A 23,908-nucleotide genomic window follows, 5' to 3' on the forward strand; every position below is an offset into this window, starting at 1 on the left:
TTGGAGATGCAGCTCCTCCTCAGAGCGACTGGTTTCCAAGCTTCAGAGATTTCTCCTCACAGAGCTAAAAGCCATTTGAATCAATCGAGAACTAACGGCTTAGCTTGCATCACCAGAAGGCAAGCTAAGCCATTTTTTTCTGGTTCAAATTTTTAGGATTTTTTTTTTTAAATCAAATACATAATCGCATCAAGAAAATTTTGTCTCATATGTTCAATATTTAAGTCGGTTTCAATGACACTTTTCAAACCAGGTGCCCTTTTCCCACTGGAGCAGCTTTTCCCAAAATGTCTGCGCAGGCCGCTGCTGCCCACCCCCTATAGAGCCTTTATTCAATTATAACGGAAAACCATCCAAGTCGTGTAGAGCTGAGATGAGTCGGCAGGTCGGCGTAAATTTTCATAAGTGACGCTCTTGATTGGGGAGTGATTTGGGTGTGAACAGTTTGGTAATTATGGCTGTCATTTTGTCAGTAAATGGGACAAGATGTCTGCTGTCAGACTGACAGCAGATGGCAAAGGTGGAGGATGAAGCAGATTTTTAAAGGTGTCAGCAGTACTGTGAATCTAATTAATGCAGAAAGTCTTTTCTTTTTTTAAAGAAATATGGAACTGCAAAGCAATGTGTGCTTTCTTAACTGAAATGTAGTTAAAACCGTATGTAAAACACTTTACACCGAGCGTATTTCAGTACATCCTACAGAGTCCTCTCTTTGTCTGTGGTGCTCTGGTGGAGTGAAACATAGTCTGAATGCAGAGCCAGGCCATCTTTTTTTTTTTTCTCCCCCCTTTCCGCACCCAAAAGCTCAACTCATCAACTCCATTCTGCTGAGACTGAACATCAGCCAAATGAGCACTGCTGCAGTCTGTTACAGTTTAACTCTTATCCCGGCCGCCTTGGCTCTATTTCTGGCATGAATACTTCCTATGATGACTCCACACCCCTGGCATAGTCGAGTAATAAGAGACAAGAAATGAAAGGCAGCAGGTGGCAAGCTGGTGTGGAAGAATAATTATACCAAGGCCAGAACTGAAAGACAAAAAGCTAATTGTAGCAGTTGGTAAAATTAGCTTCAGATTCTAAAAAAAAAATAAAAAATTGAGAGAGATATATTGCCAAATGGTTATGGGAGTCAATGGGGGAAAAGAACATTTAAGGATGACTTTGTAGCTATGAACCTTGAAACTCTGACTTTGCTTGAACACTCAACGCAAATATTTCACCCTCTGAAAAGACATTTGCAGAAGGACATCATTAGATTTGGCTGAAATTATCCTTTATCACACAGATAATGTTCCTGAGATGGTTAAAATATGAATAACAGGAGGGTTTATAAGCCTGAAGCTGTTATGGAAATCTGTTCATTTAGATGCATATCAGCACATGTCAAATGATGCTTTTCTTTGTCTTTTTCTGCAAGTTTAGAACATAGTAGTCTTTTTTGTTTGCATGTTTCTTTAGTTTTTTTTTTTTTAATTAGCTTCTTCTTGAGTTATTCTCTTCTTAAAATGACCTTTAGACCTAGATTTACTCTGCAGCTTCATCCGGAAAGCTTCTCTTAGCTAGTTTTTGTTTTGTTTTTTGGAGCTGTCTCTGCTCTGGAGAAGAAAAGCTGTCAATTGTATCTCAGCTTTGATTCTGTAATGCACCATAAATATGTTTTGGAGTCAGACTGACTGACAGGACTGATTTTGAAATTTTGTCTACTTTTCTGCACCTCGACATTCTCACAGCACCCCAGATTTTCCTTCGTGTCCTGTGAGGCTTTGAGGAATCCAAGGTGGGTCAGACATGACTAAACCCAACCCAGGACTAAAAGGTGTTTGATTCCTGATGATGCTGCTTTCTGGGCCATGAGGGTTTGAACCATAGATTTTCTTTGTTTTTTCTTTCGCTCTAAGCTTCTCTTTTTCTTACTCTCTCTTTCTCTGAGTTTCTCTTTTCAGACTTTACAATCCAGTAAGAGAGATGTTATTACAACTTTTGATAGTAAGACCTTTATCAACTATTTTGCAGTCTTTATGTTTGTTTATGGACGGATGGATAGATCATCTTTCCATTCAGTCTAGTTTTTCTTTTGTTTTGGTTTTAGATTAATTGGCTTTTAAGCAAATGATTAAAATTTAAAAACATTCATGCAATAAGTTTAATTGAAATTATGAATTTATGAAGGCTGCTGCCTAGTAAACCCATATGTTTTCCAGACCTTGGATAAATAAGGTCTAGCAAATATCTGCTTTAAGCTGAGACTCCAGCGGATATATAAATAAGTGTAGTTTACTAGTTCATAAGTATTAGATTGGTTGATTTTTCAGGGCTTTGTTGTAATTTTGTAGTTTGATTTACTTTAAGAATCTGTTTGTTGGTTTAAAAAAAACACTGAAAATGATTCTGTTAAAGTATCCATATTTTAACTTTTCTCCTGACATTTTGATTGTTCCTCATTATCATCATATTCATCTAATCTACCCTAAAGTCGTCCCTTATCCTGTTAATCTTGACTTCCTGCAGACCAAAGTGCTCTTACAGCCTCTGTTACAGATGTGAGGGTTCTTTGGTCAGTCAAACGCCGTGACACAAAGCTGAGTGCCGTCATATTAACATGTCTAAAGCTTCTTGAAATACATTATTCATCTCATTAACTTGCTGATTATTCTATCCTGCTGCTTTGTTGAAACCCCATCCTCTGAGCCAACAACAGAGAAGGGTTATTAATAAATGTGTATTTTTCCTATTTTGGGGTCTAAATCATCCATCTTTGTGACTATCTGTGGAATTGCCTCAATGAATTGTATTTTATTTTGGGAAAAGTGACATGTTTCTTAGTTTCTTTGTCTGCCTCTGCTGCCACTAACCTCATCCATTATAAATGCTCAGTGCAAACACAGCAGTAGTCTGGTAGGTGCTGTAATTACTGTGGGGTCTTTACATGGATTTGTAACACATTTAGCTGTGACTCTGATGCTACAAGGGTAGACTGAAATTATGCATTTTGGGTAAAGGTTGGCGCCTTGCTTTCAGGATGCACCGAGGCAATTTTTCCATCAAACTGTGGACATAATTGTAGTTATTTGACAAAAAAAAAAAAAAAAAAAAAAACTTGCTGGCATTACTTTTCTACCATCCTGTAGCAGCTAGTTGCGCTGCAGTGATAATACAAGAAAATCTAAACAATACACTGTGGCTTCTGCTGCTATTTTTTTCTTACCTAGAGCTATTATACCAGCACAGGTATTTGACTTAAGTTAACTCTCTAATGGTTGTGTCATCTTTTCTCTGATCACAGTATCAGCCTCCTCTTCAGTCATATTGAATAAACTTGAATATTTGCTCTGATGAGGCTCGTTTCTGATTAAATTATTGCCCACCGTCCCTCTGTTGAAGCAGGGAAAGTACTGCAAGCACTCTTTGTGCGTTATCTCTTTCCTCGCAGGCGGTAGAGCTCCAGGCAGTGCTGGCAGGCGCAGCCTTCAGCACGGGAGGAGAATGCTTTGGCGAAACCACTTCAACATCAGAATGAAAAAACACTCTGTCTTTTTTTTTTTCTTTTTTTTTCCAGGTTGGCAGGAAAATAGTCATACTGATCTGAAAAACACAAACAGGAGATTTTCTCAAAAACAATCTGGTGGTCAGCATGGCAGGTTCTTTATGAGGCCCTTACAAGGTTTGTCCTCCGGTGTAATTAAAACTTTAACTTGTCATAAAAAGTAATAATTCTAAATTAAAAACTTGTCAGAAAAAGAAGAATCTGTCACTCGTTAAATATTTATTTCATTATGCATTTGTTTGGTATTTGGGTCCTCACCATGTAAAGAATGAGGCAGAAAAAAGCCACAATACATGTGTTTGTTCCACAATTAGTAAATCAGACTAACTTCTTCATGGTGCCTGCAATCACCCTCCCTTTGTATGTATACCTCCCTTGATTGTCTGTTTTGTTAGATCTTCACCTTGGCTACATGTAATTTCATTTTCGGTCCTTGATTTCAGTCCTTTATGTTCCCTGTTTGCTTTTCCATTTGAACTTTGTTTTTTGTTTTTTTTTTTTGCTCTGGACTTCCTCTGTTTTTTGTAGATGTTGTCTCCCTGTAACCTCTATTTCACTAAGACACCTGCCATCTATTTGCAGGTATCTCCAGAAATATAGCTGAGATCTCTTCCCATTCTCATGAGCCCCAAATCGTCTCATCTTGTAATCTGAATAGTGGTTGGCAGAAGGAAGAGAAATGCCACTGCATAAACCAATGAAATGAGGGGAAAATGTCCAGAGTAAATGACAAAAAGGACAACATTTTGTTCTTCTACCTGTCATGTGACGCAGCATGTTGAAATAAGCTACATCCTGAATGGAAAAAGTGTATAAAAGGTACGGTATGGCTGAGAGCATTACCAAATAAAGTAACAGCCTTGTGTTATTTCTGGAGTCAGCTCATCACTTCTGCTCTCTGATGTTTCAGACATCCAGCTGAAGATTATCTGTTGAACTCAGCAGCTTTTCAAGAATCTGGTGACATTCGTGCAGAAGGAGCTAAACCTGGCAAGTTTGAGGGGGTAAAAAAAAAGACAACTTCTCACTATGTAGGCCATCCCCCCAGCTTTTGTGTTGGAAACTGTAGGAATGAAGACAAAGGGTGGGTGGGGTGCAGAACCCTTTGGGAGAGACTCCATAAAACAATGCAGCCGCTGTCAGTCAGTCAAGATTTAAAAAATAAATAAAAAATACAAGAACACACTAATGCTCCGCTCACTTGCCCCTCTCTTACTCAATGTCACATAAAGTGTGTGATCGGTCTGGTGTTAAATCGATTAGAACCGATTTTATGCAGTGAGCAACGAGGCGTTGAGCAACAAGAGACATCCGAAGGGCTTCATCCTCCTCATCCTCACCCTCCTCCTTCCATAAGCTCCACATCCCCTCCACGCTCTGCCCCCCACTTAAAAAAAAAAGAAGAAAAAAAAAATGATTATAGTTATATAAGTTTTCCTCCCACTCCCCCAGCGCTCTCTCAGCCACCATCAGGGGTGTTGTCATGGCAACGGCAGCCCCTCCTCTCCACGTCAGCGTGTCGGGTAACTGGAGGATGAAGCCGCATGCAGCTCCTGTGTGTCTCTCGGAGCCTCTCAGAGGGCAGTGTGTGATTTGCACCGGGTGGGAAACGATCTTCCCATGACCGCTCTGACTCGCTCCAGCTGCTCTTCTTCATCACCCACCTTCACCCTCGGACCCCAAGGGACCAACTGATTGAGCTCTTCCACAGGTAAGCATCGACCCCCCCTCCCACCCTCACCTCCCTTTTTTTGTTTTGTTTTCATTGACAGTGATGAATCCCAGTTTTTGGCAGGTTATAAAAAGACATGTGTCGTTGGAGGAGCAGAGGCATGGATATTTTATTTTTCCTCTTTCTCTTTCTGCCCTCCTCATCCTCATCCTCTTCCTCGCGCCGTCCCCCAGCCGTCATGTCCTGGTTGTTCTTGGACTGGTTCGTGCCCCTCTACCTGCTGGTGTCGGTGCTGGTGCTGGCAGGCTTCGGAGCGTGTCTGTACTTCCTCGAGCCCGGGCTGCAGGACGCCCACAAATGGAGCAACAAAACGATCCGGCATCACCCGCTGGTGGCCAGCGTGAACTGCAGAGATGACGATAGCAATGCCCTGATCTGATCCGACGATGGAGAGAGGTGGCCGGCGGAGGACGCGTCCAGACAGTGGGGGGGGGAGGCAGACAGGACACCGAGGGGACAGCGAGGAGAGGAGGGCATAGGTTGGGGGGGGGAACACCTTGACAACGAAAAGAGGAGCAAGATGAGGGATCATTTATCATTCCAACTTTTCTTTGCTCTCTGTGGATTTTCCCGGCAGGGATCAAAGAAAGTAAGGCAGATATGCTGGACTGCAGAAGAAGATCGTGATTTGATTTAAAAAAAAACAAACAAACAAAAAAAAACGTTTCCCTTTAGTGTTTGTACGTCTAATGCCATCTTCTATACTTGTGCCAACTTTTGCATACATTTTGTAATTTGACAATCACTTTACATGTGACACAAAGTTGACTTTGATTGTGTTTTTGTTCATAGTCAAATGAATACAGAGGTGGATGGAGTACCCACAAATTGTACTCAAGTAAGAGCAGCTCTACTTCAACACACTTTTACTCAAGTGAAACTAAAAAGTGACCATCCAAGAAATTACTCAAGAGCCAAAAAAAAAAAGAAATATTCGGTAAAAAGGCTACTCAAGTACTGAGTAACTGATCGAAATATCAATTACTTTATATATTTTTTAAAAATTACATCATCAGATGGACCAAAATATAAAGTTATGTGAAATGTCGGTGGACCAAAGTGAAAATGATTCATGCAAATAACATAATTACAAACTTAAGAAAAAAATAAATCCAAATCAGTTTCTTTCAGTATAAAACTTAAGACACTTCAACAAAAACAGCAGGTGTGTTTGGTGAATTACTGGTTAAAACAAGCTTGTTCTCCATTCAGTGAAGATACTCACGGTGGGTAGAGCATCCATAAAATTTACTCAAGTAACAGATGTAATAATAAAATTGTTCAAATAAAAGCAGTAGTAAAACGTACTTTTGTTTTTGCAAAATGCTACTCGAGTAAATGCAGCTATCCTTATTACCTAACTCTAGAAGTGAATGATGTAAATCTGCTGCCTCTGGGGGAAGTTTTTTTTTTTTTCTTTTCCCAACCCTCTCTCTGATGTGTGTAAGGCAGCTGTTGAAAAGGAATGTGGATCATTAGTTCTGCTGTGCCAAACTGATGCAACGCTTATTACAGTGACCTGCTGTGAATAAATACAAGAGATTCCTTCAACGTGCCAAGAACATCACAGATGGGCCAACAGTGAGGAAAAATAGCATTTCTTAATTCATTGTGTTTTGATTTCTGACGGCGTCATGAGGAAATAGTGTAACAGCCATTTTTGCCTTCTTTGATCATACAAAATAAAATCTTTCACTCCATTCGTTTGCCAGACTTTTTCTGTGTTTGATTTGCACAAAAATATTAACAGCTTTCTTGTTTTCAGTTCAATTCAAAAATACTTTTTTGATCCCACGGGTGAAATTACATGTTGGTGTAACTCGTATTATCCACGGTTTTTCAATGAGTTGTTATAGATACAGGAAGGATCTCCTATGACTTAATTCTCACAACTTTTTTTTAAATAGTATTATGACTTTATTGTCGTAACTTTTTTTTCTTAGTCTGGCCCTAATACTCTGTCACATACATCCGTTTGCACTTGCCAATCAATTTTTTCCTGAAAGCTGCCACTTACTCCTCCACTCCCTGCAAATGCACTGAGTCCCTGCAAAGTCCTCACTGCCTGCGTCCATTTCGACAGAGTTACTGTAACACTGATGTTTCAAAAAATCAAGGGCAACTGCATTCCTGAAACACTGCATTCCTGTGCAGTTCAATATGCTGACAAAAACTCTCCACTTGGCAAGTTGTGCAGCATTCGCCCGGCTTGGAGAGGGTTGGGCGGTGTTGAGAATCCAGTAAGGAACCATTTGCACTTCATTGCAGCAAAAACCTAAACCCTCTTAGTTCTCAGAAAATTAGTCAATTGCCTTTACTGCCAGTGCTAGTCTGACCAGCTAATATCCACTTGTTACACTTCTGTCCACTTGAGAACTACAACTAATTTTAGTGGGTTTAATCAAGGTTATAATATGACAATTTTACCATCCCATGCCAAGTCTTTTACATGTTGCACATGTTAATGAGCTTTGTGTGTAGCTTTATTGGAATGACAACTAATTTCCTAAATGATCTAGCAGTTTTACCCCTCAGAGTTATTGTGTGACCTTCTGCAGAGGCCAGAAAAGGCCAAAGGTCCAAACATTTGTGCTCAAACAACTTCCCGCTCATTCTTCTGTAGTTTTGCTTGAGTAGGTTTCTGAACGCAAGTCTGCTTTGGGACCAGACAGGCTGCACACAGGCCACACTCAGATTTCACGGTGCCCAGTGGAGCAAATCAAACGGGACACCAGAGTGGGAGTGGAACAGTGAGGGCTCAGAGGAGAAAAATGGCGAGAATGGCACTTGTGCGCCCACTGCTTCCTACTTCTCTGCTCATTGTCTTGCACTCGCAGGCTTGTTTACTCTCTCAAAGTGACGGCAACAGAGAGACCATCAGACATCAGGTTTGCTTTTTTTTTTAACTCTAAGTATCTAAAATTGTTCTGGATCAGAATGCACACTGCCTTGAAATGTCACATTTGATGAGATTTGCATGTTTCCTACTCCGTAACATTGCAGTTGTAAAAGCTAGTTTCAGTAGATACTAATATGCACTAAGACTTGCTTTAGTCTTAGTGCATATGATTGGAATGTATTAACTAATTTGACATCATTCTTTATTGCAATTAAAAGATAAAGTCTAACATCTAATTTATCCTTTTTTATCATATTATGAAATTCATTTCTGTTATGGCTCGTTAAGCTGATTTTGAATGACAATATTTTGGATCAGTTTGTATTTTCACAATGCTGCTGTTCATGTAGGTAATTTTGATTCTGCTCTTATAGGTTGCGTAGCGGAAACTGATAAGAGAAATTGGAGGTTTTCATTTGTAAATACATTCAATTTAGAATGTATATTCCTTCAATATTTTTCATGCTTTGTCACCTCATTGAATATTTTGGAAGTCCATGCTTTTCCAAGTATTTTACTGATAAAATTCTGAAGAGTGCCTTAACTCAATGCTTTGTAAAACTAATTTTTGCTGCAAATCCAAGTGTAGCACTTTTAGAGACTTCATTTATTTTTTGCCAAGATATACTTTTCCTTCCATTTCACAATTATGCATACTTTGTGCGAGTCCATAAATAAAATTAGTCTCTCTTTGCAGGTGGTTCCAACCATTTTATATACAACAGAATGAATGTTTTTCATCGTCATAAACCTCTGATGTCGGGTACATCTTCATCCTGCAGACAAACAAACGAGCTTCCTAAAGTCTGCCAGTCACCTCCTCTTTCTCTGTCTTCTCCTGTGATCAAGAAGAAGGCTATCCTACTCCCATCGTTTGATGAAAAGGGGCTCATCTTTGAAAAGGGCAACACTAAACTCTCAGCTGTTAACAGGTAAGCAGATGTGTGGCTTGATGATGTATCACATGTCTATAAATATTATGCTGAATGCCTTTTACATCTGATATTTTCTACTCTCTTAGATGTAGTGATGTGATTTCCTCCAAGACCTCATGTCAGCTCATGCGAGGCAAAGAATGTCTGAATTCACAGAGAAACTACGCGGAGAGAGCTTCAACACTTCCAAGGACAAAGTCCTCAACACACAACTCTCTGACCGTTTCTGCTAAACCCAACATCTGCGTTTCCCCTGCTCCACAGCCAAATTCCTCTCCCACACTCCGCACTTTGAAACCAAGACCAAGGGATTCTCTTCTTCCCCCCTCCTCGGTGTTGGGTGATTTTCACCCGATACCACAGCAGCCAGACCAAAAGCCAAGAGTGTCGCCAACTCTGATAGTCCCAACACCCAGACGGACCCCATCACCCTCATCGGCTGCCGACAGCCAACAAGAGAGACAGCCATCTCCTGTTGCTCAGGAGAGACATGCTCGATCTATTTCCATATCTAACACAGCAGTGGAGCCGGCCAGCAAGATCAAGCATGACGTCCTTGACCAAGGAGCGTTGCTGGACTTCACTCATCCTGGGAATAGAAGAGTCTGCAGAGAGACCCGACAGACTGACTCTTGCAGGCTTCCGGCGTTATGTCACGATTCCTGCAAAGCTCAAAGTAAAGCTGGATTGAAGAAAACAGAAATTACAATAACAGACAAACCAAAGACTCCAAACAGGAATTCAAATATTGCTACCATGTTGACACCAAAACCAATAGCAGAACTGCAAAAGCAATATGAACCAAAGGAAGTGACGAGGCATTTTGATGCTTTTCCATCAGAGCTTGATGCCTCTTCTATCAAGTCAAGGCTTCGAAGTAGGTTAACAGACTACAACCTCGGGAGCAATTACACACACACTTCTGAATGTACCACCTTTGATCAATCATTTCAGAAAACAGATTGCAGTAAAAGGACAAAGCTGGCCAAACCGTCCCTTTCTGCAGATTCTCAGATAAGTCTCAATTCAGACAAAAGTGAAACAAGAAGAAGACAATTTAATTTGGACACTGAAACAAGAGTAAAACCAGAAGCTTTAAACAGCAAGTCCTCTCAGAATCAAAGGTCTGCACCAAACCAGGCCCTGAGGCATTCCACCCAGATGGATGTAAAGACTGCGGTAAGCCGATCTGAGCGTGCATCACAGGATTTCAGCTGCCAGTCAAGCGACTTCGGTCAGATACCACCGATGTCTGGTAGTGCACAGAGATTAAATCAAGTTAAGACACATATAGAGGCACCTCAGAGCCTGGGGATCCTCCAGTCTGCATCTGATGAACCTCTTTATTCCCAGGATGGAACCTTTTCACATCCTGACATCCAGGCTAAACACCCCTGGAATCAGGAGATGACTAAGCAATGTGAAAACCGCAGAGAGATGAACTTCAGTCACACAGTTCTGAATCAATCGGGTGTTTGCAAAACACCTGACCACAACGTGGGTCCAGAATACCCGAGGGCCCCATGTAAGGCAGGACGCCCATTCAACAGAAACAGATCTGGTCAGATCTCCAGGAGAGTCTCTGAGTGGCCACAGCAGACTGTTTACCAGCCTTCTGCAGAGACACAAGCTTGTCAACAAAAACACCAAGCAAAGTACTCTGGCCCAGACAGAGCGTTTATCACAGAGGATTCAGAAGACCCCTATTACGTCACCATGTACTACCCAGACTCAGTGTATGTAGGTGAGTGTAAACATGTCCAAAACACTAGAATGACTTTAGCTCAGGTCAGTCTCATGGTGTTTCAGTTGCTGTTTTTATTTCAGATAGAAGTCCACTAATATTGAACCTGTGGGGGGAGGGGGCACAGGCAGGTGGGGTGGTCGAAGAGGATAGTAGAGGGTTGGAAGACGCTGCTCCTTATCAGCAGACGAACAGACGGGCTGAGTAAAGATGTGACCATGTTAGTTAACAGTTTCTGTCAAAGCAAAGAGAACTGGAAGCAGCGCAGTTTTTCCACATGGGAACATAAACACAGCAGAAACATGCAGAAACAACGGCGGCAGAGTGACGCAAGGAGAGCAACTGTGAGATAAAGTGTGAGTAGTGGGTGAAAAGAAAAGAGTTTTTACTTGTAAAGGCTTACTGTGGTGTTGATATAAACATGAGTTACTGGTGAAGTCTCTGACGATCGATCTCTCCATGAGATTTGCAGTGTCTTCTTGAGGGGTTTTTGGTTAAACAAGACCAGTCAGACGTCATTCTGTGTGGAATCAGGGTCCTATTGGACCTGCATGTGCTATGTCATGAAGAGCATCACATTATATTTAAACGACTTTTGGGGGGGAAAACAGCTGATAGAGAATGTCCGGTGTAATTTTCTCATCCTCCCTTGAATTTTTGATTTTGTTTCAATGGCTGGGTACTTGCTGGAGGAGGATAATGTTTTGGTGTGAATTTTTACTGTATTTTTAGCTATAAATATGCCAAAGAAAAAATTTAAACCCCCAGCTTGAAGCACAACAGTAGCGAGGGTTATTTGTTGAGCTTTCTCAAAGTAAACTTGCCAATTCTTTTAAAACTTACATTTTAAATAGTTTAAAACCTTTTAATTTATATATGCTGAACCTGACAAATCAATAATATTAATGTCATTCTAAATAAACAAAAGTAAAAATAAAAATCTTGGCTCTATGCTAAAATTTAAAACATTTATGGAAAGCCCCTGATGGTTTTCAGAGCAGCAGCTTAGTTCACTCATACCTCAGTCCGGCTCTGCCTTTGAGTCTCTGGTATGTGAGGTTATTTCTTTGTTTTTGATTAACTTTATAGTTAAACTGCGAACTTCTCAAAAAGCAGCAAGTGCAGATTTTTTTCTTGATTCTCACCTGTTTCATTTAAGCTGCAAATATTCAGGATTATTGTGAATATTTAAAATAGTATTATGATTCCAGATCTTCAGGGTACTTAGTCTTTTAATTATGCTACAGTCCAGACCTATAAATAGCGCGCATCAGTGTCAACAGACTGTTCTAAAAAAAAAAAGAAAAAAAATGTCCCTTTGAGCCAAAGTTACTGTGCGCATGTGCACTGCATCTCCCCACTCCCTGTCCTCTTGTCGCCTTGGCAACAGACAAAGGGGGGCTCTCTTTCGGCCAGAGGGAAGAGAGAAAAGGTAGCATCGCTCGTCATATGACCCTTCCTGTTCTCCGCATCTCTGTGTTGAGTCTTTCGGAGCAGGTTTCGGACCCGGTGAGATCAGCCCGGCTTCTCTTTGCGCGGACGGACTGATCGGGGATCGGTGAGTGTGACGCTGCTGAGCAGACCGTGCTAGCAGCGGGCTAACGCAGCCCGCAGGACCGAGTGCAGAGACAATGGGGTCGGCAGGGCTGGGAGGGATGGAACTAACCTCTTGTTTTTATTCAGAACAAATAAAAATGGCAAATCTGCTCATATTTCGTTAAATAAAAATAAGAGCTTATGTATATTTCTTTTTAAAATAAGAGCTGTGGTTGTGTTAGCATCTTTAGTGTATGTGTCAGCCCTCGTGGACTGTGCTGAAATGTTTCTAACAATACGTATCTGAGATGAGATTATGTGAAGGGAGCATAGCTGCATGATGACCAGTGGTTGGAGTAACTCAAAGTGACAGCCTCTGCCTTCTGCATCTGTGACTAAAGTGGCCCTGCCATAAGCACATCCAGAGAGCTCGGGTCATCATCAGCGTCTCTGGCTCAGCATCAACAGGAAGGTTTCTGTATTTTTCTGCGGCCTGCTGCACCGAAAGGCTCATTTCACAAAGCGTGTTTTACCAAAAAGTTTGATTGATTTGATGTTTCTGTTGCAGTAGTGGTTTGCTTTTGTTCCAATAACCCTCCACTGTGTTCTGTTGCAGTGTCCCGAAGCTCTAACATTGACACAGATGTTTTCATACACCTTGCACTTTTTCACATTTTGTCAGTGTTTGGTACAACTTCAAATCTTATTGAGCCCTCCTGAGTCAGTGTCTTGTAGAGCCACCGTTTGCTACTCTGTTAGTGAATATTTTGCCCATTTTTCTTTGTAAAATAGCTGAAGCTAAGTCAGAACAAAAGGATGATCTGAAAGGGGCTTAAGGTTGAATTTTGCAGCAACAAACATGCCAGGTGCGAATGATCTGTTGAGATTTGTTGTTAGGTACGGTGCAGGAGTTGTGTTGCTGTGGGCTTCTCTTCTAAACACCCTGATAATCATCACATCATCAAGTGCTGAAATATCAGGATGTTTTAAAACAACATGTGGTGGCTTTGTAACTGAGTCATCATTGGGTCTTTCAGCAGGACAATGATCCAGAAAATGTCTCAACAGATAAAAAAAAAAAAATGGCCACCGCCGTCCCCAAACCAAAATCAAATAGAAAAGCTGGGACATGAAGAGAAGACAGCACCAAGGACTGCAGATGGTCTAGATTTGTGCAAAGCAGAATGGTCTTTATGTCTGCTGCATGCTGGGGAAAATACATAACGGCAACAAAGGGGATTTTTTATTGTAGGATTTTTACTAATGAAAAAATATACTTTAAGTAGAGGCTGATTTTTTTATTTTATTTATTTTTTTATTCAGTGTGAGATTGTGTTACTGTTGAAGGTGAGCGATACGAACTTTGAATTTTATTGCAACAATTTATGCTACTATTGTGATTAAAATAAAAATTCTGATTTAAAAAAAACTATTCACAATAATTTCCCTTAATGAAGTAATTTTTATTTTACTTTGTATTCTGTTCTATTTTCCCCTTAACATATCAGTATACAGGCTCACATCTTCTCTTTGCAGCAGTCAATCTCACAAATCCCCTCCTCCAGTTGGTTACCACACTTTACATGTTCGCTTGGCTTTAAACCAGAGCTCTGATGGTGGGGCAGTGGTGTGCGGGTTTGTGGCTAAATCCTTTTGATTCTGATGTCTCTGCTCACTGAAATTAAATCTGTTAAACCTATAATAATTAGCAACTTGGAATCAAATGTGGCAGCAACAACACACCAGAGAAATACAGACGGAAAAATAATTGGAAAAACGTGGAAATAGCAATGAAAGAATGCAGCTCTGGGAGTTTCATCCTGCTGCGTTAACATATAAAGGTAAATGAAAAACTCCAGTTTTAAGACCTGGTTTCTGTTTTCCCCTTTTTTTAGGGAATAAAACATTAGTAGAGGCAGAACTGTTGAGTTTGGTCCATTTCAGACAATTGAAACGACTCCATTTTTGTCTGTCCCTCTATGACATAACCTTTTGCTTGTACTTTTGCCTTCTTCTGGTACCATGTTTCATGTTGTTAGAAAACTGAAGTCAGATTTTTCCCTTTGTTCTGAAAAACAATGTTTTCAGGGTCTCACTAAGAGGTAGGAGCTGTGCTTGCAAATCCATCTTGATGACATTTAAGTCTAGACTTTGAGTAGGCCACCCCAAAACCATTTTTTTATGCTTAGACATTCAAAAAGAGACTGGCATGTCAGCTTGAAGCCAATGGCAGCTGCAGCAGCCAATTTCTTCAAAATAGAGCAAGTAAAAGGACAAGAAGCTTTAGCTGCTCCACTGGCCTACTTCTCCGACATATTTGTTTTATTTCTGTCTTTCTCCATCTCTCTAGACATGTCAGACATAGTTCCACCAGAGGTTAGACCCAAGCCTGCTGTCCCTGCCAAGCCCCCAAATGTGGGCGCTCCTTCCCCTTCTAGTCCCTTCCCACCCCAGGGCCCAGGTGTGGGAGCCGGTGGCATCGTTGCGGCCCCTCCAAGCGCTATTCCAGTTCCCATTGGAAGTCACGGCCCCAGCCACCCTGTCGGTCACAGCGTGGGTCACAGTGTGGGCCACAATGTGGGCCACAGCGGCGGTCATGCTGGGGGTCATGCTGGGGGTCTTGCTGGGGGTCATGCTCCAGCTCACAGTGCAGGTCATGGTCATGGAGGCTCCCACAGCTCCGGAGGGGGCTCCACCCTGCTTGGCTACATTGGTATTGACACCATCATTGAGCAGATGAGAAAGAAGACCATGAAGACTGGCTTTGACTTCAACATTATGGTTGTTGGTACGTCACAGTAGATCGTATTTCTCTTAGCTGACCCCCCGGTTTAAGTTTCTGTATTGTCTGACTTCCATTGACTCCCTCTCAGGTCCCAGCGGCCTTGGAAAGTCGACTCTGGTGAACACCTTATTCAAGTCCCAGGTGAGCAGGAAGAGTGCAGGATGGTCACGTGACGAAAAGATCCCCAAAACTGTAGAGATCAAGTCAGTGTCTCACGGTAAGTAAAGCGAGAAAGATCTTTATTTACATTCAGATTAAAAGAATATAATTCAGCTCTGGAGCATAAAGGATGTGGGCTTCCTGAACTTCTTCAATGTTCGTCAAACTAACCAGGGTATTTTCCCACAAGTTAAATGTTTCTTTCCAGAGCTTACAGAATACTTTGAACTTATGCATTACTCTACCAAAATTTACCAGGGTTCTCCCATTAACTTAGTTTACATACCTGTGACAATGGGTGAATGACAGAACGTAGTGTAAAGCACTTTGGGGTCCTATGGACTTGATAAAGTGCTATACAAGTACAAGCCATTAATTAGACTATAAAATAACCTGTTTATTTTATAGTCTATAGTCATATCTGCTGTGATTTAGAAGGAAGTGAACATACTGCTGGTAATATGGTGGCTGTCAAAAGAGATCATGTGGAATATTAGTATAAAATCTAAAAGTTTTGCTCTGTCTCTGTGACAGAGAAGTTATTTTCTTGGACTGTACATTTATTTTAATTTCCCGTGACAAGCTAACTACATAAATTAAGTCAGCTAAATGTGAATGTTGTCCAGGTAATTAACTGTAGAGATCTGACTGATATTCATCCAGTTGGTGAGATGAGTTCTAACAATGATGCTTTTGTGCAAAAAAAAAGAAAAAAGAAAGAAAAAGGTTTGACTTTGATTTCCAGCTCCTAATTAAACCTCAATTTCTCAAGAGCTTTAAATAAAAAAGCTTTTACTTTTGGTAGTTTTAACCAACTATTACACCTTCTGTTTATCTTTTAGCAGGATTATCTCTGTTACACCAAACTGTGATTTGATTGTGCATGTGTTCCACAAATTTAGCCAATGATATAGTCCAATGTTGGTCAGTATATCTTTTTTTAGATAAAATATATATTAATCAAATTGAACATTTGTTTAGTGGCACCATTATACAAAAAATAAAATCAACATTGCAAGTTTATTAGATCCTTTGCTCTCACTTCCCTCAAATCTTGGGGCCTTAATTTTGCCTCTTACAGCTTCTGAACAAACCTGTGAGCCCCATGTTAGTTTTAAGCAGCAGCAAGGAAACACTTGAAAATAAATTATGTAAAAGCAAAGCAAACCTGTTGGAATTTCTCCCGGCTAATTAGGCTAATGAGTAGTCACTCGGTAACCTTACAGGATATAAAAAGAAGCAACCCACAGAGGCTAGATTTCTCAGGAATAGACAGAGAGAGTTCATTACTGTGAGAAATGGTTCAATATTTTGTGTGTTTTCATATACATTACACCTATGGACTTGTTTGTTTATTCGCTGAGGATCACTTTGCTATCAGAAACCCCAATTTCAGCTCAGTGTTTGGACAGATGGCCTCACAGTTATGCCAAGCAAAATTTGATACGCTGCAGAAATAATACATGAATAATCACTGACTGCGTGCTGCCCAGTCCGTGAAGGAGTGAAGAGACCCCCGATCCTATCACTAACCAAACATGTCTTTGGGCTGCGGGACATATGAATAACTGCGTTAGTTACTAATTTACCTGCAAAATGTTGTCCTCTGTTTAGCACTATCAGCTTGAAGTCATCAAACTGCACCACTTGTGGTTGATTTGAGTCATTTTTTTATGAAGCTCAAACTAAACTCACCCACAATCCAAGGTGTAAGTGAGGCAGCTTCCACGTTTTTAACCTAATTTGTATATTTTCTTTTACAACAAATACACTGATTAGAGATTTGAGCCTGATTTACAGTCTCAATCTGTTTCTACTTGGGGGGAGAAAAAGTAGGAAAAAAAACATAACCCTAACCCTAACCCTAATTTTTGGCATTAGGACCACACCAGGTTGTATATCTGCTTTAAAACCATTTTTGTCATTGTGTTTGTTGTTGCAGTGATTGAAGAGGGCGGAGTCAAGATGAAGCTGACGGTTGTTGACACTCCCGGCTTCGGAGACCAAATCAACAATGACAACTGGTAGGTTTTCCGGCTAACCCACCTAGTTATTGTCCTGTCTTATAGTTCTGTCTTTGTAAAACTGAACGTCTGGGGTCCGGAGCGCTGCAGCGTCATGCTTTTTGTGTCCCGCAGCTGGGAGCCCATTTCTAAGTACATCAATGAGCAGTTTGAGAAGTTCTTGAAAGAAGAGGTGAACATCACCAGAAAGAAGCGAATCCCCGACACCAGAGTGCACTGCTGCCTCTACTTCATTCCCCCAACTGGACACTCGTAAGTAAAATTTATGTTTTAACACAAAAATCCTTTGTGCAGACTGGAAACTGCCTCGACACGATGCTCTTGTCTTTGCTTTGAGCACCTCGCAATTAGCTGCTGCTGACAGCTGTGAAATTACTCCTTAATGCATAAATGACCATTCAGTCTTTTGTATGTCTCTGCCAGTTTGTCTCATCGTTCTCAGTCGGAATAATCTTCAAAAACTTTCACACTCTTGAGTAATTCCTAAACAGAGAAAAGCTAATGAGATGTGTGACATGTTACAGATATTTCTGTGTTCCGTGTTAGCTTTTCCGGTCTCTTTCTTTTCTCTTTTTTTTTTTTTTTTTTTTGGTGGGATGAGCTGTCCTGAAACTCTTCGTCGCGTAAACGCGGCTTTTATTCTCTCTCAACATCTGCTCCAGTCTTCGACAACTGGATGTGGAGTTCATGAAGCGCCTGAGTCACTCAGTGAACATCATTCCAGTGATCGCAAAGTCTGACACAATGACTGTCGAGGAGCGACAAGAGTTCAAACAGCGTGTGAGTGTGATCGTTACAGCTGCCGCAACATCTGTTCGACAGGAAAGAGAACTCGTTTGATCGCAGATGTTTTCATCTGTGAGCAACTCTGATCCCACGGCTTCTCCTAATTGTTCAAATTGTCTTCGCTGGTGTTGCAGGTTAGGAAGGAGCTGGAAATGAACGGGATTGAGTTTTACCCGCAGAAAGAGTTTGATGATGACATAGAGGACAAGAGTGACAACGACAAGATCAGGGTACGTGCTCGCGATTTCTTTCTTTCTGTCTTTTCCATCTGATCCCAGTGACTACAGATGCACCAATCACCAGGGTTTTGTGGCTAATTTGTGATTCTCTTTGTTTTGAATTGACATGCTTATATCTACTTTAGTCAGTTCTGATTTACTTTAGTGCTGCAGCTATTTTAGTAATCAATTATTCTATCGATTAATCAAATTAAAAGTAAAAGGCACCCTTGCAGAGTTTTTTTTAACCACTTAAGCCTTTGTTACACAGTATCAGAAATACATTAAAATATGCAAATTCAATTCCTACTTTAAATAACAAGTGATTTTGTTCACTTTACTGCTTAGAATAACAACACTGCATTAGTATATGCTTGATCATTTGTAACAGAGGATGCATCTGCAGCTAAAAAAAAAACACTACTAACATCAGCATGTGAAAAGCTCAACGCCTTCAGCTTTACTTCCATCAGTGGCGTTTATAGCTAATCTATTAATTAATCATGTGAAAGAAAAGGGTTCTTAATAGGAGGTTGTTGTTTTTTTAAACCAAGTGAAGCTAAAACTATGTCACTTAAGGAGTTCTGCATAGAACATATTTACAAACATTTTTTTTTATCTTAAATGCAATATCTATATATATATATATATATATGTATTTGTTCAAACTGTGACAATAGTCCAAACAAATATTACAGTAGACTGTGTGCTTTCATCAAAATGGCCTTTTCTAGGGTGTGTATACTCCAGTCAATGATTAAACAATTACTAAATTAGTTGATGATTATTTCAATAATCTATTTATCATTACTACTTCGATTAATCATTTCAGCCCTAACTTATTATAAGACCTATTCTAGAAAAGATATAAAAAGTAAGTTAGTATTAAAAATAAAGCAGTGAAAGGAGGAACTGTTGAGGTGGACAACTTGTCACATGTGAGTGAGGAGGGAGATCTGAATATTATCTGGATTCTGTTTTATGAGACCAGAATCAGAGTGACGCCTTACTGTTGGAGCAGGAAGTTAACATGCCTCTTATCTCCCAGACACACACTCTGACCTGGATTCTGTGGGTCAAGCACACACAATTATAGAAACAGACACAAGTATAAGGAATCTCAATGAGCATGTCTCAGACAAGTGGCCCCTTGTGTGTCAGTAACTATCTTAATTGATCATATAATGCGTCAGTGACTATCTAACGGGGCAGAGACAACTGACCAATTGTTGTAATTTTTACACGATATAGTGTAAAAAAACAAAATGTTGAAGTGATTGCCTTTTTTCTGGCTTGAGCTGTGTGTGAGGAAGACAAAGGTCTTTGTGTAATGAACAAATCTAATCCTTAGTGCATAAAGCACCTTGGCATCTTCCTGCATTAAACAAATGCTCACAGTAAAATGTAAAACCTAACAGAATGATTATTAATTATTTATATGGGGAACATGCAAAGCCACAGTGTGAGAGGGAAAGTAGTTTTAAAGCAGGATTTTTATAATATTTAAAAGAAAGGCAAGATGATAGGAGTGGACATGTAAGGCTTACTTTAGTATCTTGAGTAATTTGTACAGTTGGCTTTAGTGGCTTTGAACAGCAGTTTCTGTGTCTGTTTCCTGAAGATCCTCACTTTAACTATGACCGCCAACATTTCCAAATCCGCCACATTCCCTGACAGACACAAGATGAAAACTCAAAAAGTATTGAAGCTTCTTGTGATATTTATGATTTATTTTATTTATATTTTAAACACCTCTGACAGTGAAAACAGCTAACTTTCACACTGCAGAGTGTTGTTATTGCCGGTACCAGGCCTTCACTGAACATGAATGGATTTTTCAGTTTCTAAGTCCAAGTCAAGCTGCAAATTTCATGATTTTGTTCACAGTTTCTCCCGCTTTTTGTTGGAGTTTGAGGCAGAGGAATATCTTTGCTCACTTGTTCCGACTCGTGAACCTTAGTCAGTGTGGAAATCTGTCTGCCTATAGGAAATGATGCCCTTTGCTGTGGTGGGAAGTGACAAAGAATACCAAGTGAATGGGAAGCGAGTCCTGGGGAGGAAGACGCCGTGGGGAATCATAGAAGGTGGGCGTCGTTGGTGACGTTTTGGTGTTTCTGCCACAGAAACAATGAGGATGTTCGTTTGAATCCGTTTCTTCTTTTTGTCTCAGTTGAAAATCCAAACCATTGTGAGTTTGCTCAGCTGAGAGATTTCCTGATCAGGTATGTACGTTCAAATCCTGACCCTGGGTCTTTCTGCATGGAGTTCTTTTATCTCCCTGTGCATGTGTGGGTCCTCTATGGGCACTCCAGTTTTCTCTTACGGTCCAAAAATTGTTAGGTGAACTGCTCACTTTTAAATCGTCCTTAAATTGTCTAAGTATTTGTTGGAATGTTTGTTTATTTCCATGGTATTGAAACTGACTACAGAGCTGTCTTCTGAGTTTTTCCTCGTCGTTTCTCCAGGTCCCACCTCCAGGATTTGAAGGAGGTCACTCACAACATTCACTACGAGACGTACCGTGCCAAGAGACTGAACGACAACGGAGGTCTGCACCCCATCACTTCAAATGACACCCAGGAAAGCAACCTGTAGTCAGGCGGTGAAAGAATCGATCAGGATGAAGACAGTGCAATGAAGCTCATATAGGAGTCTATAAGAAAATTTATGATTTTCACCCCCAGCTTTGCTGCATGAGTGAAATAACTGTTATCAGTCTGTAAAACTTGGTGTCAACTCTGTTTGCCTCCCTCTCCATGTTAAACCCATCCAACATATGCGCATCTTTTCCCCCAAGGGACACCATCTGATGAGGGTTTTAATGGAAAATCGGTGATATGCCTCAGCCAAGATAAAACGTGATTACATTACATCTCCGACTTGTGCAAATGCAGCTGGCTTTAGGAGACGCTTGCTGCGGCTCTCCCCTCTCTTCCATGGGGTATTTGCAGATGTCTGTTTACAAATGAATTGCAATAACTCCTAAAGAGAGTCAGCAGGTCACATTCTGTCAACATGTAATAACAAGCATATCAAGCTGAGCTCAGACTACAACTCTGAAGCCTTTTTTTTCCTGAATAGTTAGACACAGCATTTTACACAAACTAATGTGATCTCCAGCCAAATTTATTTTCTTCAGCACATTCACGATCCGTGTTACCCGACTTCTGCTTTGCATCCATTCCTCGTTTAAGTTTTCACACAACAACGTGAGGGATTACGGCTGAAACTGGCTCATTTTTGAGGTTTGTAGTTTATTTTTTGTCACTTTTCTTTAATGTGTTCAATGACAGCAACAAAAATGTTGAATTTTGTGTAGAGAGCAACTTATAAGACAATAATGAGTCCGATTTTCAAGTCTGGGTGTAAAACACTATACTGTCAATGCTTTCTGACTTTAAATGTAATATGTAAGTTCTGATTATAATGTAACATTACATAGTACAACAGAGGCATCAGGATATGAAGTCAAACTGTGGCAGTCATGCGGATAGGAAGCAGAGATGCAGCAGTTCATCAGCCATAGATCCGAAGTGGATAATTTTCAACATTGAGTGTCCTTGATCAGCTAAGAACTCCCACCATACATAATGAAATTTGATGATGGTCATGATCTTGCAGGTTCTTTTTTGATTGATTCAAAATTGCTCCAAACATCTGACTGGGTGAAAATCTGAATCTGCAGGTCAAATCCAAAATAGTTCAGAATTGGTAATGGTTTGAAAAGGCCTGATCAATGCATCTCAGCTAAGATGGCATTTTGTCTGCTTCAAAAAGGACTATTTCTACCTGGAAACTTGCACTGAAATAGATTTTTTTTCCTTTTTTGAATGGGTGACCAAAACTCACCATACTATTGTGTGTGGGATTTTTTATTTTTTATTTTTTTATTTCTTGGCTGCAAAGACCGAAATATACGATGTCGAGCATTAGAAGTTGAAATAATAAGATTTTTTTTTTAGTTTTATGGTTTAATTACCTAAAACCAGTAACAGTGAGACATAATGCCATTTTAAATGAACTTTTTTTTAATCTGTTTTCATAAATGGTCTCACTTGTTAAAACCTTAGAAAGTGCCACATTAAGAAGTGTACAATTAACTAATAGAGATTCTAGTATTGTATCTGAATTTCTGTGCAGCGGGGAGTAACAAGCCAGCTCTGCTAAAGATGATTAAAATTCTCTGCAGCTGCTGCTTGAATACACAAAGGATCCCTGTGGCTTTGTTGTCAGAAGGTCCTAACAAACCTAACAAGCTGTGCTGTCTTCTTCAATTACCAACTCCAGTAAAGAAAAGGTTCTGTAATATTCCCTCACCCGGCTCAATTCGGCCTTTTTTAAACTGGAGACAGCAGCGGTTTTATCTACTTTATATTACAGTAGATGAGGACTTAGGTTTAAATGGGAATGATGCAGCTGAACACTTGCATGGGCTTAGTGTGCTCCTGCAACGACACCTTGAGTATGTTTAACTAGATGATCATAGATTCAGATGGATTTTTAGTCATTGTGAATATTTTTACACTTAAACAGATGACAGGCTTTTAGATTAATTGCGGTATATATTCAAATATAGGACATAGCATTTGAAAGACACTAATCTCTGCACTAAGGTTTTCTTTTAATCACATGCTCTGACTTTACAAAAAAAAAAAACATTTTCCAGTTTTGTCACCAGTGTGTTATCTTTGCATGGCAGAAATCTGAGCAAGATTTTTTTTTTAAGATATCTGCAAAATAAACTGGTATGTGGTCTGTTTACTAAGAGCGTGAGAACAGAGCTAAAATACGTGTACTGCCAATTTCAAATTAAATTCCACATGCTCACCACTTGGTGGCAGCACTACGCAACATTAAGACAGGATCAAAAAAGACCTCAGTTGCTCTGACTTTTTTTTTTTTCCTGAAAAGGTTTACAGAGTTTGCCAACATATCTCGTCGTATCAGGTTTATGAAAAACTTTAATGTTAAATACTCAAATTATGTGCACTGAATTAAGCGAGCTGTAAACATGTTTACCGGGTTTTCTTCAGGACTTAAGCATTTATAAATGTTCCGCCATGTACAGTTTGCTGTGAAGAGCAAATATGCCAAAACAAAATGATGTAATCCTTCAGTAAATCATTCATCATTAATATAAACAGCCACTCGTGTGGGTGTGACGTTGGGCAAAATGGTCATAGTTGTGATTTTTAGTGCAATCCAAGGTCTAAGAGCAGAGATGTGTGGTATCGTGTTTGTTTGTGCATGCTTGTGTCTGTACAGCCAGTCAGTTCTCACGTCACTATCATTAACTGAATATTTCTGGGTGTGTGGTTTGTGCATTGAACTGGTGTGTCACGGGGTTGCCCTCTGAACTCCTGTTACTCCTTTCAGTCAGTATAACTTCAACATGATCACTTCATTATTGACAACTTTTTGTAAAGTTGACATGACACATTTATAGCATCATTTCCAGTGTTATTTGGCAGTATTTATACATTGGTGTCTTATCATTGTAATTTATTCTTTTATTTAATAAATGCACTTCCTCATGTTTTTAA

The 23,908-nt window shown here is 40.1% G+C and overlaps 1 protein-coding gene and 1 long non-coding RNA gene across 5 annotated transcripts; both read left to right on the plus strand.

The window, feature by feature from the left end:
* The first annotated feature begins 218 nt into the window (after positions 1-218).
* LOC106918692 (uncharacterized) lies at positions 219-6,979 on the plus strand. Its single transcript, XR_001418446.2, has 2 exons — positions 219-5,258; positions 5,453-6,979. It is a non-coding gene; the product is annotated as an uncharacterized LOC106918692 (long non-coding RNA).
* Positions 6,980-8,884: 1,905 nt separating this feature from the next.
* On the plus strand, positions 8,885-23,908 carry septin3 (septin 3). Of its 4 annotated transcripts, XM_014988627.2 has the most exons (11): positions 8,885-9,110; positions 9,200-10,857; positions 14,744-15,181; positions 15,267-15,395; positions 17,280-17,361; positions 17,476-17,613; positions 18,024-18,141; positions 18,282-18,377; positions 20,353-20,449; positions 20,536-20,587; positions 20,831-23,908. In XM_014988627.2, exons 1-11 carry the CDS (start codon positions 8,905-8,907, stop codon positions 20,958-20,960), a joined length of 3,144 nt encoding a protein of 1,047 aa, XP_014844113.2. In that variant the 5' UTR covers positions 8,885-8,904; the 3' UTR covers positions 20,961-23,908. The 4 variants fall into 4 exon arrangements, with proteins under 4 accessions (XP_014844113.2, XP_014844115.1, XP_014844114.1 ...); XM_014988629.2 differs by lacking the exons at positions 8,885-9,110; positions 9,200-10,857 and adding an exon at positions 11,039-11,213; XM_014988628.2 differs by lacking the exons at positions 8,885-9,110; positions 9,200-10,857 and adding an exon at positions 11,222-12,415.

Source organism: Poecilia mexicana, unplaced genomic scaffold (assembly GCF_051168715.1).
Source record: "Poecilia mexicana isolate PSO_F unplaced genomic scaffold, ASM5116871v1 scaffold_1, whole genome shotgun sequence".
In the NCBI taxonomy this organism is placed as follows: Eukaryota; Metazoa; Chordata; class Actinopteri; order Cyprinodontiformes; family Poeciliidae; genus Poecilia; species Poecilia mexicana.

Bases quoted from the DNA above. Each gene is read 5' to 3' on its own strand.
- septin3 (XM_014988627.2), top strand. From the start codon at position 8,905: ATGAATGTTTTTCATCGTCATAAACCTCTGATGTCGGGTACATCTTCA. The intron at 9,111-9,199 runs GTAAGCAGATGT...CTACTCTCTTAG, and splicing joins AAACTCTCAGCTGTTAACAG to ATGTAGTGATGTGATTTCCT. The intron at 15,396-17,279 runs GTAAGTAAAGCG...TTGTTGTTGCAG, and splicing joins GATCAAGTCAGTGTCTCACG to TGATTGAAGAGGGCGGAGTC.